The sequence below is a fragment of the Cryptotermes secundus genome, unplaced genomic scaffold, assembly GCF_002891405.2.
Source record: "Cryptotermes secundus unplaced genomic scaffold, Csec_1.0 scaffold1269, whole genome shotgun sequence".
In the NCBI taxonomy this organism is placed as follows: Eukaryota; Metazoa; Arthropoda; class Insecta; order Blattodea; family Kalotermitidae; genus Cryptotermes; species Cryptotermes secundus.
Window position 1 is genome coordinate 549,082 of NW_019720738.1, and position 15,744 is coordinate 564,825.

At 42.4% G+C, this 15,744-nt stretch overlaps 2 protein-coding genes across 3 annotated transcripts in view; one reads left to right on the forward strand and one right to left on the reverse strand.

Moving 5' to 3' along the window:
• The window catches only part of LOC111873239, a 6,094-nt gene extending 917 nt beyond the window's left edge, over nucleotides 1-5,177 (forward strand). The window contains exons 2-3 of the mRNA XM_023867786.1: nucleotides 9-2,457; nucleotides 5,155-5,177. Of these exons, the coding sequence (XP_023723554.1) occupies nucleotides 9-2,457; nucleotides 5,155-5,177 (2,472 nt within the window). The remainder of the gene's footprint in view (nucleotides 1-8; nucleotides 2,458-5,154) is intronic.
• On the reverse strand, nucleotides 4,110-13,044 carry LOC111873196. Of its 2 annotated transcripts, XM_023867720.2 has the most exons (6): nucleotides 11,267-13,044; nucleotides 10,101-10,244; nucleotides 8,178-8,421; nucleotides 6,849-7,133; nucleotides 5,408-5,641; nucleotides 4,110-4,288 (listed from the first exon to the last, which is right to left on the reverse strand). In XM_023867720.2, exons 1-5 carry the CDS (start codon nucleotides 12,644-12,646, stop codon nucleotides 5,448-5,450), a joined length of 2,247 nt encoding a protein of 748 aa, XP_023723488.1. In that variant the 5' UTR covers nucleotides 12,647-13,044; the 3' UTR covers nucleotides 4,110-4,288; nucleotides 5,408-5,447. The 2 variants fall into 2 exon arrangements, with proteins under 2 accessions (XP_023723488.1, XP_023723480.1); XM_023867712.2 differs by lacking the exon at nucleotides 4,110-4,288 and having other exon boundaries at nucleotides 4,856-5,641.
• Nucleotides 13,045-15,744: the final 2,700 nt, after the last annotated feature.

The window sequence follows — 15,744 nt, forward strand, 5'->3', positions numbered from 1 at the left end:
CGGGACAGTACTCTGCTGATCCTGTTGAATATAGTCCCGACAAAGGGCAAGAAGGCGACAGTTCCTCTGCGGTCATCAGGTTGATTGCTGTTGGGTTGGCGGTTGAGGGCCCTCTGGATCTGCCGGTCATTATAGCCATTGCGCTTGAAGATGTCCTTCAGGAACTCCAACTCCGCACGCAGACTCTCTTGATCGCACAGAGCTCTGGCCCTATGTACCAGTGTGGACAGAGCTGCCTGTTTACTGGAAGGGTGATGATGGGACTTGGCATTGAGATACAGGTTACAGGTTACATAGTATTCCTCTATGGGGAGGCTATCCATCGACACATTCGTAGACTCGAGACGCTGCGTACCAAGAAGTCCAAGCTACTGTGCAACCTTCCCTTCCTCCTTAGATGCAGAGACCATGGCATCATACCTCATTTCCTTCAGTTCGAACACCACATATTCTCTGATGCTGCCAAAAGGATCTACAGACGCACCAGCTTTTCTATGCTACGTGAACGCATCCACCAAACAAGGCGAGAACTGGACGCTGTCTCAAGAGAGCTGATTAAACTGCATCTTCTCGTAGCCCGTGTCCTGTCCGCAGATGATTGGGACCTAATCGACCGCATCACAACCCAGAAAGCGGTTAATATCGGTGACCAAGCGAGAGCCAGACAGTGCAAGAAGTTCATCAACTTGCAGAAGACACAACATCCACCCCAACTTCATGAAAACAAGAAGACTGTGGTCAATCTAAGTGGTGTGCCCTTGGAAGAAGCGGCTTACTCTGCTCTGAGTAAGGGCCTGAACTTTGCTGTAGCCCCTAGTTCTATCCCAGTGAAGGACATCCTGTGTGGGGTTGAAAAGGCTGTAATGGTCCTACCGGAAGAGACTGCAGAGGAGATTCGACAGGAGACAGTCAGGATCCTCAAGGGCTCAAACAAACCCAAGGACAACCTCACTGGTGCCGAGAGAAGAGCTCTCCGAGCCTTAAAATCCAACGAGACGCTCACGGTGCTTCCGGCCGACAAAGGTAATGCTGCCGTGGTTTTGGCTACTTCTGACTACAACCAGAAGATTGCTGCCCTCCTAGAGGACAAGACCTACAGGAAGCTGAAAAAGGATCCCACTGACTCCATAGAGCGCAAGACGTTGCTTCTCCTAAAGAAGTCCCCGTTCCCTGAAGAGATCTGCCAACAACTACGACCACAATGTTCCAGAACACCAAGACTCTATGGGTTGCCCAAAATACACAAACCTGACGTACCATTAAGACCTATTATCAGCACCATTGGCTCCCCCACCTATCGATTGGCCAAACATTTGGCTTCCCTACTTAACTCCTTCACCTGTGACTCCCCACACCACGTGAGAAACTCTGCCGAATTTGTCCACACCATAAAATCCCTCCGGTTGAACCCTTGTGATATGATGGTTAGCTTCGATGTGGTATCGCTTTTCACCAAAGTGCCTATCAAGGACACTATGGATCTACTAGAAGGAAACTTCGCCGAAGATGTTTTGAGACTGTTTCGCCATGTCCTAACCACATCCTACTTCAGCTTCAATGGCCAGTTCTACGAACAGACTGACGGTGTAGCCATGGGCTCTCCACTATCTCCAGTCATCGCCAACTTCTACATGAAATACTTCGAGGAGAGAGCGCTGGATTTGGCCCCACTCAAGCCCCGTTGCTGGTTTCGATATGTGGACGACACCTTCGTCATCTGGCCCCACGGACCTGACAACCTGAAGGGTTTCCTGAACCACTTAAACAGTATCAACCCATGCATTCAGTTCACCATGGAAACCGAAAGTGAAGGCCACCTCCCCTTCCTAGACATAGATATTTACAAGAGACCCGACGGCTCTCTAGGCCATACAGTATACCGCAAACCCACACACACAAACCTGTATCTTAACGCCAAGTCCCATCATCACCCTTCCAGTAAACAGGCAGCTCTGTCCACACTGGTACATAGGGCCAGAGCTCTGTGCGATCAAGAGAGTCTACGTGCAGAGTTGGAGTTCCTTAAGAACATCTTCAAGCGCAATGGCTATAACGACCGGCAGATCCAGAGGGCCCTCAACCGCCAACCCAACAGCATTCAACCTGATGACCGCAGAGGAACTGTCGCCTTCTTGCCTTTTGTCGGGACTATATTCAACAGGATCAGCAGAGTACTGTCCCGACATAACATCAAATCAGTTGGCCTGCCCCCAAAGAAAATATCTAATTTTCTCCGGCCTGTCAAAGATCACCTGGGACTGAGGACACCGGGAATTTACAGAATTCCATGTGAGTGCGGCAAGGTCTACATCGGGCAGACGGGCCGTTCTGTGGACACGAGGTTGAAAGAACATCAACGGCATATACGATTAGAACATCCGGACAAGTCAGCCGTAGCTGAACACAGCATCGATCTAGACCACCGTATCGAGTTTCACAAAACGGCCATAATCACCAGTAAGAGCCGTTATCTAGATCGCATAATCCTGGAGGCCGTTGAGATTGAGCTCCATCCGAACAACATGAACAAGGAAACAGGGTTCAGTCTCAACAAGTCATGGAAGCCACTCATCTCTTGCCTCAAGAGAAATACAACAAGCCACTCCAATTCTTCGCCATGTCATTGACGTCAGTAGCCTGTCCCCCGGTATCATGTCATTGACGTCAGTAGCCTGTCCCCAACCAACTAGTTCTTCTTGCCTACCGCACTTCCTAGTGCTATTGACCTCAAGTTCCTGGATTTACTGGCCGTCCCCCCCCCCTATTTAGTACACATCATATGGTCTTTATCGCTCTCAACAATCTCGACAGACGTGAAACATCCTTTCCCTAAGAGAATCCTACTAGCCACACCAGTTCTTCGTCATGTCATTGACGTCAATAGCCTGTCCTCAACCTACCGGTTTTTCTTGACTACCGCACTTCCTAGTGCTATTGACCTCAAGTTTCCTGTACTCACTGGCCGTTCCCCCTCTCCCTTAGTCACACACCATATATGGCCTTAATCGCTCTCCACTGCTCCCATTGGTCCGTTCTCCCTAACCACCCCCCCCCGCCTATTTCGTATATAAGCAGCACCTTCCCCATCCTATAACCACAGCTACTGCTCTCCGCAGCTATTCAACTGCTCTGAAGATGGAGGCGCTACGTTCCTCCGAAACGTCGGCCAAAACGAAGAATACACGGTGCCTAAACCCAGAAGACAACTTTCTTCATACTCTACAGTTATCCATAAAAATGTTGTTAATTGGTTTAAACATAAGTTTACAGGCAAATTTTTTTGGCTGGTGATGCCCATGCACATAAAACTGAATGTTACATGTTTGACAAAAGAAATTTCATGCAAATTACAAAATGATAGAAACATAAAAATTCCTAGCCAACTCCATGCAGCAAACTCCTTCTTGAGAAACTAATCATTACTGAGCTAATGAAATTCTTATGCTTCATGGAACCCAAGCTGATTATTCTGTTCAGAAGAGCCTGCCACCAATTCCTATCCCGTGCCAGATGAATCGAGTCCACTCTCCCCCACCCAAACTCTTTAATGTTATCCTACCATCTATGCCTAGGATTCCCTAGTGATCTCCTTCATTGAGCTTTTCCTCCAAAAACTTAGTAAGCATTCGCTTTCACTCCCATCTTATCCCTGATTTGATCATTCAAATATTTTGGTGAGAAACACAAATTACAAAGTTCTACTACGCAGTTTTCTTCAGCCTCCTGTAACTTCCTTTCTCACAGATCTGAATACAACCCTTAATCTGTGTTCTTCCTTCAATGTGATAGATCAGGCAAAGTGAGTATCCTGCATATTTTATGAAAAAAGATGGAAGGAAATATAAATGAGTAATGCACACTGCTTCTGGTGATTACAGATGAAGCAAGGGGAGTTACAACATGCCTTAATTACAGGGTTAAGAATCCATTTTCATTCTTGTATGTATTAAAAATATTACATTAACAAAAGAGCACCAGATGAGGAGATGTTCATGCTGTATAACTTTATTAATTTGAAATCAGAGAGAGAAATATCCATCATCATTATAATCTTTGTAAGATTTGAGGCTTTCACGGCGGTGACTATGAAGAAAGCAGTCTTNTTAGCAGCACCTCTAAGCAGCACTAAATTAAAATCCACTCTCTATTGTTAACATTCCTAAACACATCTGTCGTGAAAAGAACCGATAATATGACTGATCTTCAAAAGAATTACAGCCCTCAAAATTTCCAAATATGAACGCAAACTTCATCAACATTCCATACGTCTGCTGGGAGATGTCCAGGTCTGAAAAACGTAAATACTGTATATGAAAAAACAAAGGGAAGAAGTCCAAAAATAAGTTTACCCTAATACTAATACAGACATACAGAATTAAATTAATAGGGTCCTAGAGTACTACAAATCCCGTACATATGAAAATTGCAAACTCATATTGCCAAAGACTGAACGGAGAATGCAAAGGAACAAAGTGGCGGCAGGGTCCTCAAAAACTTTGGTACCAATCTACCAGACTACAGGGGATCACATCCCACGAGACCATAATGTTTTTTTTATATTCACAATGAAAAAAATTATATATTCAAGATTTTGCTGCAGTCTGTCCCATAACTAGCAGAAGACAGCCATATGAAAGCTTCAAAGTGACCAAAAAAAATCCGGTACAAAAATATGCAGTTTTAACACAAAACTGGTGCACAATTATAGCAAAACTGTGAAAATAAAAATAAAATTTTGCTTAAATATTTCTTACATATATTCTACAAATGAGAAAAACTACTTTATGAGTAAATGAGCCTGAACATAACAGCATTCATATCAGTTCTTAGTAACAGTCATCACTCTTCTTTCATGTAACTTCACAATTACTTACCAGGTTTCATTCTATGGGTTTATACGTTACTGATAAATTGTCTACCCTGCCTTCTTCCATTTTATATTTCAGGATGAGATTTGCAGTCTAGACTTCACTACAGGAATCCATCTTGCATGAGACAAAAAGTCTGAGTCACAGTATAAAACATATCAACCAACTGCTACATTTCCAATAAATTCCAAAAACTGGCATCAAACAAACTTAAAATAATTATGCAGAGAGAACAAAGAGTACTTAATTTATCCAAAGTTTTCTGTGTACACTTTTATTTTTGCAGATAAGCAATGCACTTGGACATGACATCAAACGATAAGTCAAAATCATGTAAATGGAAACTCAATATTTACAGAAATATTAAACTAATTCATAACTGCCTGAATGTGCAAAGAAAGAATGGTGCCAAGGGAGAACATAAGAACAACGATATAGGCCTTAGATTCTCCCCCTTAGCTTCAATGTTGGCATTACTTATACTCCATAAAGAAGTGCATGGATATGATTGGAGGGGCAGTTACAAAAGAGTTCATTACATCAAGCTCCTGGTAAGTGCTATGACGAGGACAACCACTATTATTGTTGCTGCTGCTGTAGGAGTGGCAATTCTGGTGCGTCTCGCAGTTCCGCATAGGCTGGAGATTCTCGCCTGATGACAAGAGTGATGCCTGAACTATATTCTGCTGGAATAGTCACGTGCTGTGTCACAACCCAACCCTGTATCTGTGCACGTGCGCATGTGGATTCCCTTATAACATTCACCACCTGACCTGCAAAGTGCAAATTTCAATGTGTTAATCTACTTCCTGCCAGGACTAGATGCTGTTCATGAAAGTTTAATAATATAGAACAGATGTGGTGCCTACAGTAAGAGTCCTGTACTTAACAAGAAGTTACATTCTAAAAATAAACCAAGTAGGTGAATGACTCATATTTTGGGGGACACGCTTGTGCCTCAACCTACGCCTGACTTATGATCACAGTAAATTAGTCATACCTCAACCTACAACTTCTTGACATACTATCCCAATAAAATTAATACCCAAATTTTTGGACCTATGACTCAAAACTCAAATTTATGACTTATATCGTGTTATAAATGCTTGGGTGGCTTGAATCATGTCTCTTTTAACACTCCGTGGCAAGTGATTAAGTAACTTGCAAGATTTGAGGTTTTCGCGGCGGTGACTAGGAAGAATGCTGTCTTCCGGGATGAGGCGCTGTGTAGATCTTGTGTTAACCGACGTTAACCAGCTGCAGCCAGCTGCTCACACTGGCTCATCGCTCGCAGATTTCTTCTACCTTGAAGATGGAGGCACTACGTTCCTCCGAAACATCAGTTAACACAATATCTACACGGCGCCAAATCCCAGAAGACAACATTCTTCCTATTAATTAACTTACTTACTTTCAATATTTTTAATAGTTTAAATGATCAATACTCTGTTATTAGATGTCCCACTGTTGATTTTATAACAAAAGTAATGGAATTTTTTTTTTAAGGTCTTTCATTCTGGTCCGTCACACTAACAAATTAACAATCAAGTTCCTTCCGTCAAATGTGACACTTTTATAAGTTTTCCACCTCGTCACCACCTGCCTTACATGTTTCGGCTCACCACGGAGCCATCATCAGAGGCATTTATAGTAGAAAAAGAAATCACCAACACACAAAACTTCACTTTGTTAAAAATAGCCACGTTCCAGTTAATTAAAATAATTACAATAGTTAAAATTGCCGAGAGTGTCGGTTCACTAAAGGTTTTCNCAGAACACTGGCTATCCTGACTGAGGTTTTTGTGATTCTCCCCAGTCCCTCCAAGCAAAGTTTTGGATAGTACCTCAATTAGTCCTCGACTGTTTCAATTGCAACTCATCATTCATCAATCATCCTATCATTCAACACTATACAATTCAGATACCAATGACATCAGTAAAATAAACCACAATGCACTTCATTCACATCCACTAACATACCAAGCACATTCATCTTCTTCCAACGATGGTCAGGATGTGTCATGAGAGGCCGCAGATTGGTCTGCTCGTTCCACCTAGCCACAACATCATTCCGGCGTACCATCAGCACCGAAGGACTACAGAGCTGGGCCCATAGCGCTATTTCACTCACACATTCGACAGGATTTGTAAGATAGATCCCCCGGGGACCAACACCAAATACCATTTGGTGATGCCAAGCATCAGGCACTGGATTTCCTGGTGCAACACCATTCTGAAGATTGAGTGTTGCTATGGGAACTGCACCTATAAGAAACATATGCTATAGTCACCTTCACCGATTTCTTTTTTCCAGATTGGTGAAGTTCTAGAATATAAGCTGCACCCATACTATTATAAGCTTAGACCATGTGATGTGTGCATAAAAGACAGTCTACTGGACTGACATCCCTTTCACAGGAGCCAGTAACAAAATCTTATTCACAACAACCATATGTGAATTGCATGTCTTCTGTGCACACTCAGATTATAAATATATATAATATATATATAAATTATATATATTTATATAAATATAAAATAACACTTTTAGACTATGTTTTATTTCATTTAAACCTTTTTCAACGCATACTGGTACTTATGTACTACAATGAAACCCAAGTGACTTCAAAACTTCCCCACCATGGCCAGTTAACAGTTCATTCCTGACGTAATGCTGCAGGCTTCTTTTCAGTGCCTTCCTCAAATCTTGGCCTGGACACTGGCCATCCCGATTGAGGTTTTGCATGGTTTTCCTCAGTCCCTTTATGAAAAAGCTGGGGTACCACTTCAGTTACGCCATGGTAGCTTCCTTCTGAATCCCTTGAAATTCATCCCATTATCTGACCCTATATAGTCTTGGTACTGAAAGAGTTATTGAACAACTTACAAAAAAAAAAGTACCACCACACCATCCATCACATTAACACTGTCAATCAGAGGGGGTTATTTGTAAGGACAAAACACACAGCCTAATTTTCAAATCTGCGTCCAACAAATCCGCAAGGTTAGACTTAAGGTCTTTTTTTACAAAAGGTGGAGCCTCTGATTCTGTTTTAAAAAGATCAGCCTTTGGAGTTTGTTTCTAGAAATAAACTTCTTGAGAGCACTGAAGTGACAAAATGGCAGTAAAGTTATAAAGTTATGTGGGTTGCACATTAATACATAAATACCCTCTTACTAATTAAGTACGCTTACTTTTACCTGTGTACTTATGTTCTTGAGGAACATGTGCCATAATTCTGAAGACCACCATTCAAACACTCAGTGCTGTGAAAACCTCAAAACTTATAACCCTCAGAGTAAACATACCTTTCTTCATCCAATATGAAAGCCAGCGTGTCAAAGAGACAACACGGTCAGGGTACATACAGAAGAAACGACCATACAAACACCCTTCAGAGGCTAGCTCAAGGCCACGGATAATATCAACATGAGATGCACCTGCGACTGATCTCGAGAACAGATACTCAGGTAGAGGAGCTGACTCGGCTCTTAACCGAGTGTTTACACCATCTTTCACTCGATCCAGGGAGAAAGGGATGTTGCATGCTAACTGCAATCAAAGAGAGTAAATCTCTCTTAGAGGCACATAGATAGCATTATCCACGTTTACTGTGTCTCGTTACCACGACATGGCGCGTCCTCGCACTGCAAACAGAGGAAATGGCCTCCAGATATAGGGGATAGCTGTCAATATACTTAACATGCAGTTGGAGACAGCCAACAAGGGGTTGACCGCCTGGCTAACAATACCTCACTGTAAAAAAAGAGCCCACTATAAAATATCACAAAAAGCCTTGGACTCTGATGGATTCTTTGGAACTTACGGAGAGAAATATTGTACTATATTGTCACTGAATGTGGTATATCCATGAATGTAGTTAGACTAATTAAACTGCTTTTAAATGAAACATACAGTAAAGTCCATACAGATATACATTTCTCTGACATGCTGCATATTCAAAATAGTGTGAAACAATGATGATGATTTATTACCACTGTTCTTCAATATACCATTAGGAAAGTCCAAGGCAATAAGGCAAGTCTGAAAGTGAATGGGAAGACACAAAGTTCTAACAGAGGACCACATGGAGACTGGTCTAGAAGCAACCACAGAGAAAACTATGTACATGGTGATGTCTCGTCCCAAAATCATAACATTAAGATAGTCACAGATGCTTTGAAAATACAGCAAGTTCAAATATTTGGGAACAATGCTAACAAATTAAAATTGCATTCATGAGGAAATTAAGATCAGATTAAATTTTGGGAATGCTTGCTACCATTCAGTTCAGAATCTTTTATTTTCTCACCTGCTATCCAAAAATATAAAGATTAAAATATAACACTATAATTTTGCCCGTTGTTTTGTATGGGTATGAAACTTGGCCTCTTACATAAAAGGAAGAACACAGACTGAGGGTATCCAAGAACAGGGTGCTCAGGAGGATGGAGAAATCGGCATGATAAGGGGCCTCACAATTTGTACCCCTCACCAAATATTATCAGAATAATCAAATCAAGGATGAGATCGACAAGGCGTGAAGCATGCATGAAGGAGAAATGCTTACAAAGTCTTGGTAGGAAATCCTAAAGGAGACAGACCACTAGGAGACCTAAACAAGAGGGGGGGATAATATTAAAATGGTTCTTAAGGAAACAGGATGGGCAGATGTGAACTGTACTCATCTAGCTTAGGATAAGGACCAGTGGCAGTCCCTTGTGAACATGGCAACAAACCTTCCGATTCCATAAAACACTGGGAACTTCCTGAGTGGCTGAGAAACTACTGGTTTCTTAAGGACTGAGCCCATGGTGTTAGTTGGTACTGCCTTATGTATGAAAGGCTAATACTTGATATTCTAACATCAGGTAGGTTAGCATCCAGATGGTAGTAGTTACAAATATGCGCAGATGATGACAGCAATAAAATGCAGTCTCTCGAAGGCTATGATGTACAGAAATTGTTTTCTCACTAGAGTTTATGGTCAAAATTCAGTAATCATTATGATAACTGCAACAATTCGCCAATGAAATTACAACAGACATTATGCTAGCTCCTCTTAAAAGCCAATTATAACTATGGTCCAGGAACAGTCTGAGAGTTTTATAGGCTGTTACCCCAAATGATGTGTGTGGTACATACAAAGTCAAGCAATTGTAGTTTCAGTTAAAAGAAAGAAATGAAAGGAATTTGTAGTTTACAAATAAATAAATATGAAAAAGTTTTACCAGAACATTAATAGCAGCTGTGGCCCCACACGCTGATGTGGAGATCTGGGTCACTTGCTTCACACATGCTTCTTGCTCTGACCAGATCATGGTCCTCTTTTGTGAAAGCCGCACTTGCTCTGGACTGCCATCAAGCTGTCCCTCCTGAAAGGCACTCACAATGGTAACCCCTTCCTGTACATCACCTTCCTACGTCACATAGTTATGTACGATCAAGTGCCATCCCCATAGGGATCTGCGGTTCTCACAACAGTGACTAAAGAAATTATCATCTGTGATGTGACAATGTGTAGTCTGGTGCAAGGTTAGCGACCTTTTAGAGGATCGTGCTCCTCAGATTACTCTCTGACCCAGCAGACAAGGCAGCACAAAACAAAACAAACTCCATGATTTTAGTCCGCAAGTGAACTAGACCGACCGAGTGACCGCTGCTTGTCGGTGAAGTTAGTGCCAACTTTTGCAGACAGAGGGCGTCGCGTGGTCAGCACAACGAATCCCCACAGCCGTTAATTTCGGTTTTCTGTACCAGAGCAGCTATTTCCTTGAAATTGCTCCTCAATTATCATCAGAATACAACGCACGCAACCACAAGAGAAGGACACATCACAAGACGCAGTATACACAAAATATAGGAAGAACAACTCCCATAGCGGAAGACTGATATAATACGCGAGTTTGAAATACGACGTATAAGATGATAAATCTTGACAAAAATTTTAATATATAAATTTTATTATAGTACATGATGAATATACATTTTAAATCATTTTACAAACGACACATGATGGCGAGCAGTGCAATAGTTTAATGTAAATAACTCACCTGAGGATGGCACAGTGGTGCCGAAACATGTAGTGAAGTGACAGGTGAGATTGTGTGCACTAGAAGATGGTCAAGACATACACATCATGGACATCATCAGAAGGCTGAGTGGACCCCGTTGCAGGCCCACTAATTCTCAGAAAAAATCTGGTAGCTCCGGGACTCGAACCCGGACCTCTGGATCTGTAGCCAGGAACTCTTGACCACTACACCACAGAGGCAAAACACTGCTCCTAAAAGTCTGTAAACTTCTACCAAACACCATGCCACTTCCCTCAATACAACTTCATATGCTAAGTTATTTTACGAACTAATAACTCTTATGTTATCTGCCAAGCACTCACCACATTGGACTCATCGCCATCAGAGGAGAAGGATGTCTGTTTCTCGAGGACCAGTCTCTTGGCCATAATGCAATGGTACAACGCAGAGTTCAGATTGTACTTCCGCGTATCCACCATCCCCCCTTCGTTCTGCACCCTAAGGTTGCCAGCTTTCCACATCACCAGAGTGTCACCATATGTCTCACATTCCAGGTCAGTAGCTTCACCTGGTGAACATAGATCACCACTGGTACAGTGATGACCCCATGAGTCACGAGCTGGCCAGCACCCAGCAGGGCGATGAACATTTGTGGACGCTGTCCCTGCTCCAAGATTTGCATCACTACTTCGACTGTGAGGTAACGCCCATGTTGGTTGTGGGGAGGGTGACTGAGCAGCAGGCGGTTCTTCTGAGGTATTAATGGCACTAAGTGCAGAGGCAGACACATTCCTGAGGTCATTATCTTGTGAGGCGGCACTGAGGTCATTATGACCATGGCTATCTGCCACACAGTCCACCTCCAGATTTGGTTCAAAGCCATGTCCAGGGTACACTCCTGCCACCTCCTCATCCTGAATATCACAGCAGTCCGACTCCTCTTCCGAGTCCTGCTCACATGAAGGGCCTGGATCGAAATCCATCTCCAGAAAATCCATCTCTGGTGAAGAACCCCCACCATTTCTATCACCACCCCTACCCTCAATATCACCATCTTCCTTCCTAGCACCCTCTCCACCTGGGCCCTGGTCCCCACCCCGCGCTAACACATCAAGAGTAAAAAAAGAACTTGGGAGATCAGCCATCTGATCTCCCTTGTATGTGTAGATGCAACACTCATCTGCAGACAGACCATCTTCCCCCTCATTCCCAGTGTCACTGGAGTTATCGTCTAAGTCATCCCACCTTCTGGTAATACCACCATGTTGTAATTCGGGGCGATAACAGCCGTTAGATTTGGTCAACAGATCTAAATTGTCCTTGTTTGAGCAGTTTCTCACCTTCAATGGGCACTTATCCACTGCTGCGTGATAGTTTACATTGTTATGCAAATATGAATCTATGCCATTTGTTTCTTCCACATGATTAGCACAATTCAAGTTCAACCCATTCTGCAGTATGCTTATCCCTGAACATGAAGCATTTGAATCATTCACTTCTGATTCCAAATTGTCTGGTGGCAACACATTGTTATTCACTTTAGCAGCATCCTCTGTCAGATGGGGGCTAATACCATTAGGAATGTTACACATTAAATTCTTCACTTTTGGTCGTGCACCACCAACTGCCAGGTTACAGTGTTTTCCACAGTCATTGTGTTTGGGACTATTACTTACACTCTCTCTATTCTGCTCCACATTACTGGCACTAGCCTCCCCATTCATGCCATCAGCTGCATTCATGTCTCATGTGGGGTTTCTGCAACAGCATCATGTGAATACCACTAAATAGAAGTGGATTTTGTTCCTAACGGCCAAATTCATAAAAATACTCCAGCCTTGCCCCACGTACTTCATCTTACAACCGTCTTCTTCATATTCCAATACGGCCAACTCTGTATGATTGGCAATGAAAGTACGTAATAATTACCTTGTTTTTAATATGTTTTCAATAGTAAAATATAAGCACTCTACTTTATAATCGCTATCAACCTTGCCACATTCATAGGCAAACACTACACAATATATATTCACACATCTCAAAAATTCAATGTCACACCTCTAATCTTACTAATAAAGATTGGATGAATTGGACGCAAGTTCTCGAAGTTCTCAACTTCCTTGCTCAGTTCACAGAGTACAGAATCCACGGGCACGCCACAGGTATGAAACCGCTAGAGTCGTATTTCTTTGAAGTCGTGTTTCGTATCAAGACAGTTGAGGAGACTGTAAAACTCTTATATTCTTAAAATATGATATTCTCCATATATTCCATTACTTTACAGTTCATATTTTCCTTTTTAACCCTAAATTGACTGCGTTAACGTGATAAACCAAATATTATCATTATTCGAGAATGCTGCCATCTAAGCTGACCACGAAAATAATTACTTTGACAACTTCCTTGGTTCAGTGAAATTAAATGGCTTTATTTTGTCTTTTTCTTGTTCATTGTGAGCGGTAATGACGATAAATTTCAGGTCTCGATGACAGTCATTCTGCCCCATATTAATTAATGTCAGACCTAACTGAAACATCTGTATCCTCGGTTTGTAATTTACAATATTATGTACGTTACGTGAACAATGAGGGTCGCCTGGCTCTGAACTCGAAAGATTGTCGGCTTAGCCTGTTTGAAAATACTGACGCCCACTGGAATGCGACGGCTTGGTCACAAAATGCTGACGCGACTCGGATTCAAACCTAGTAGTCCTATGCGTTAGTACTAAATCAACCTACTCACAGATTCTAAAAGATTGTTCGTAATCCCCCCGCCAGTAAACTGCGCACGGCCCATTCGTTTATGTAAAGCAAATCCAGATAGAGGTGTTTCGTAAAATTGCTTACAAATTACAATTTTGGTTAAAACTGGACACAATTAACAGTTTCTTTACATGAAGGCATAATGCTTTCTTGTATCTGTGGCTCTACAGCCCTTTGCTGGGCCTTGGTCGCTTTTCAGTTTCTTAATCTTATACACCCCCACTGATGGTGTCTCCACCTTATCTTGGTGGTGGGGTTTGAGCGGTTTGAGTGCTCCTGAGACCTCGAGAGCTATGCTGGCGGTAGCAGAACTACTGGTAGAATCACCCATGCCAGACAAGTTGAGGGGTAGGAGCCACATGAAAAGAGATAACCTGGTCCTCCAGGTTGGAGGTTGGGCGTGGGGCTAACAACCTCACACCATAAGCACTAAATTGTTCAGAAACCTGGCAATCAGCCTTGGATGGATGGAATGGAAATTGACATCAGCGAAGGAACCGGGATGGCTGGAGGATTTGAATGATGATCTCTATTAAATTAAAGTGAAAGGATGGGGAGAAAGATGAAGAATAGAGAAGAATTGAGGCAGATTGTTCAGGAGGTCAAAGCTCACCCTGACCTGTAGAGCCGAGGGGAAATAATAGTTTTGAGTAAGAGTTATCAGAGCACCGACTTTCATATTCAGTAACTTTCTCCCAACATCGTATGGTTAGGGAGATAACTGAATAAAGGCACTGTTATACATATATTTCCAAACATGGACATTCAGCTATCAAGAGTTGTCTCCAAACATACATTAAACTTTGTAACTGTTGACGTCAATTGAACAAAGACCCCCCTCCATATGTACATACATACATACACACACACATACATATCAGTTATCGGTCTTGTTAAACAGTCATAACTGACCATTCTACTCAGAAACAAATACTTCAATGTAAGATTTGGGATTTTCACGGCAGTGACTATGAAGAAAGCAGTCTTCTGGGATGTGGCACTGTGGCACCTATACCTGCTCTAACCTTGCTCCTGTCCCAGACCCTTTCCCCTCTCCCTCTCCACTGATTTCCCATGTAGACTTCTTCCCTCCCTTCCCTGCTCTCATATAGCTGAGTTTATTCCCAGCATTAGTCTGTTTGCACCTGTTCTCACTCTCTCTTCACTTGCAGATTTTCCTATTTCTCCTCCTACCCTGAAGATGGAGGCGATACGTTCCTCTGAAACGTCGGTTAACACCACATCTACACGGTGCCACATCCCAGAAGACTGCTTTCTTGAAATACTTCAATGTTTCAGCAAGATGGCAACTGCACCAAAATCAAGTTTCTATTATTCTTTTACTGTGCTCTGTTACAATTGGGCAGGCTACAGATGTGAACACACAAATGTCCCTTTGTGTGTGTAATAACAGCAAAGCCCTATAGTGTCCATTGATTATTCTTTCAATGTACAGAACTGACTTCTCACCAACTAAAACAAATACAACACAAGTGGATATTCCAGTTTTGACCATTTAGTGCTGCAGGTGGATGCTGACATTCAGGAGGAACATGACGCTTCCAGCTTTGGGATTGATGTGTGTAGGCTGAGGAATGTGTTGGGTTATTATAACCATGCTCCAAATAAAGGTGGTCACTCAGATTCATGGGAGGGGGCTAGACCAAGAGGAATGATTAGCAGGAAAAGTTTTTTTTTTGTGAAGTCACAATACATATTTTTGCTGTATAGGAGAAATCAAATACAGCCCTTTTGTGGGCCACAGTATTATTCTTTTGTCACAAGAGGGGAAAATGGGATGAGAACAGAAAAAGATTACCCTTTTTTTGGACCCCCACTGATATGCAATGACAAACAAACTCCTTTTTCTCAAGGCCCTGAGAAAGTGTGTAACTATCCTGTCGTTTCCACAACCTGCTCAGGGCCGACCAAAACATCAATAGAGAGGAGATGGATAAGAAATTCATGCACTGGAGTCAGCCAGTTGTGACTAAGATCATCCACAGGTGCATTCAGTTCAGTATCACACAAGAAGAAGAAAATTATTGGGACCTCAGGAAGAAGACATAAGAGTATGA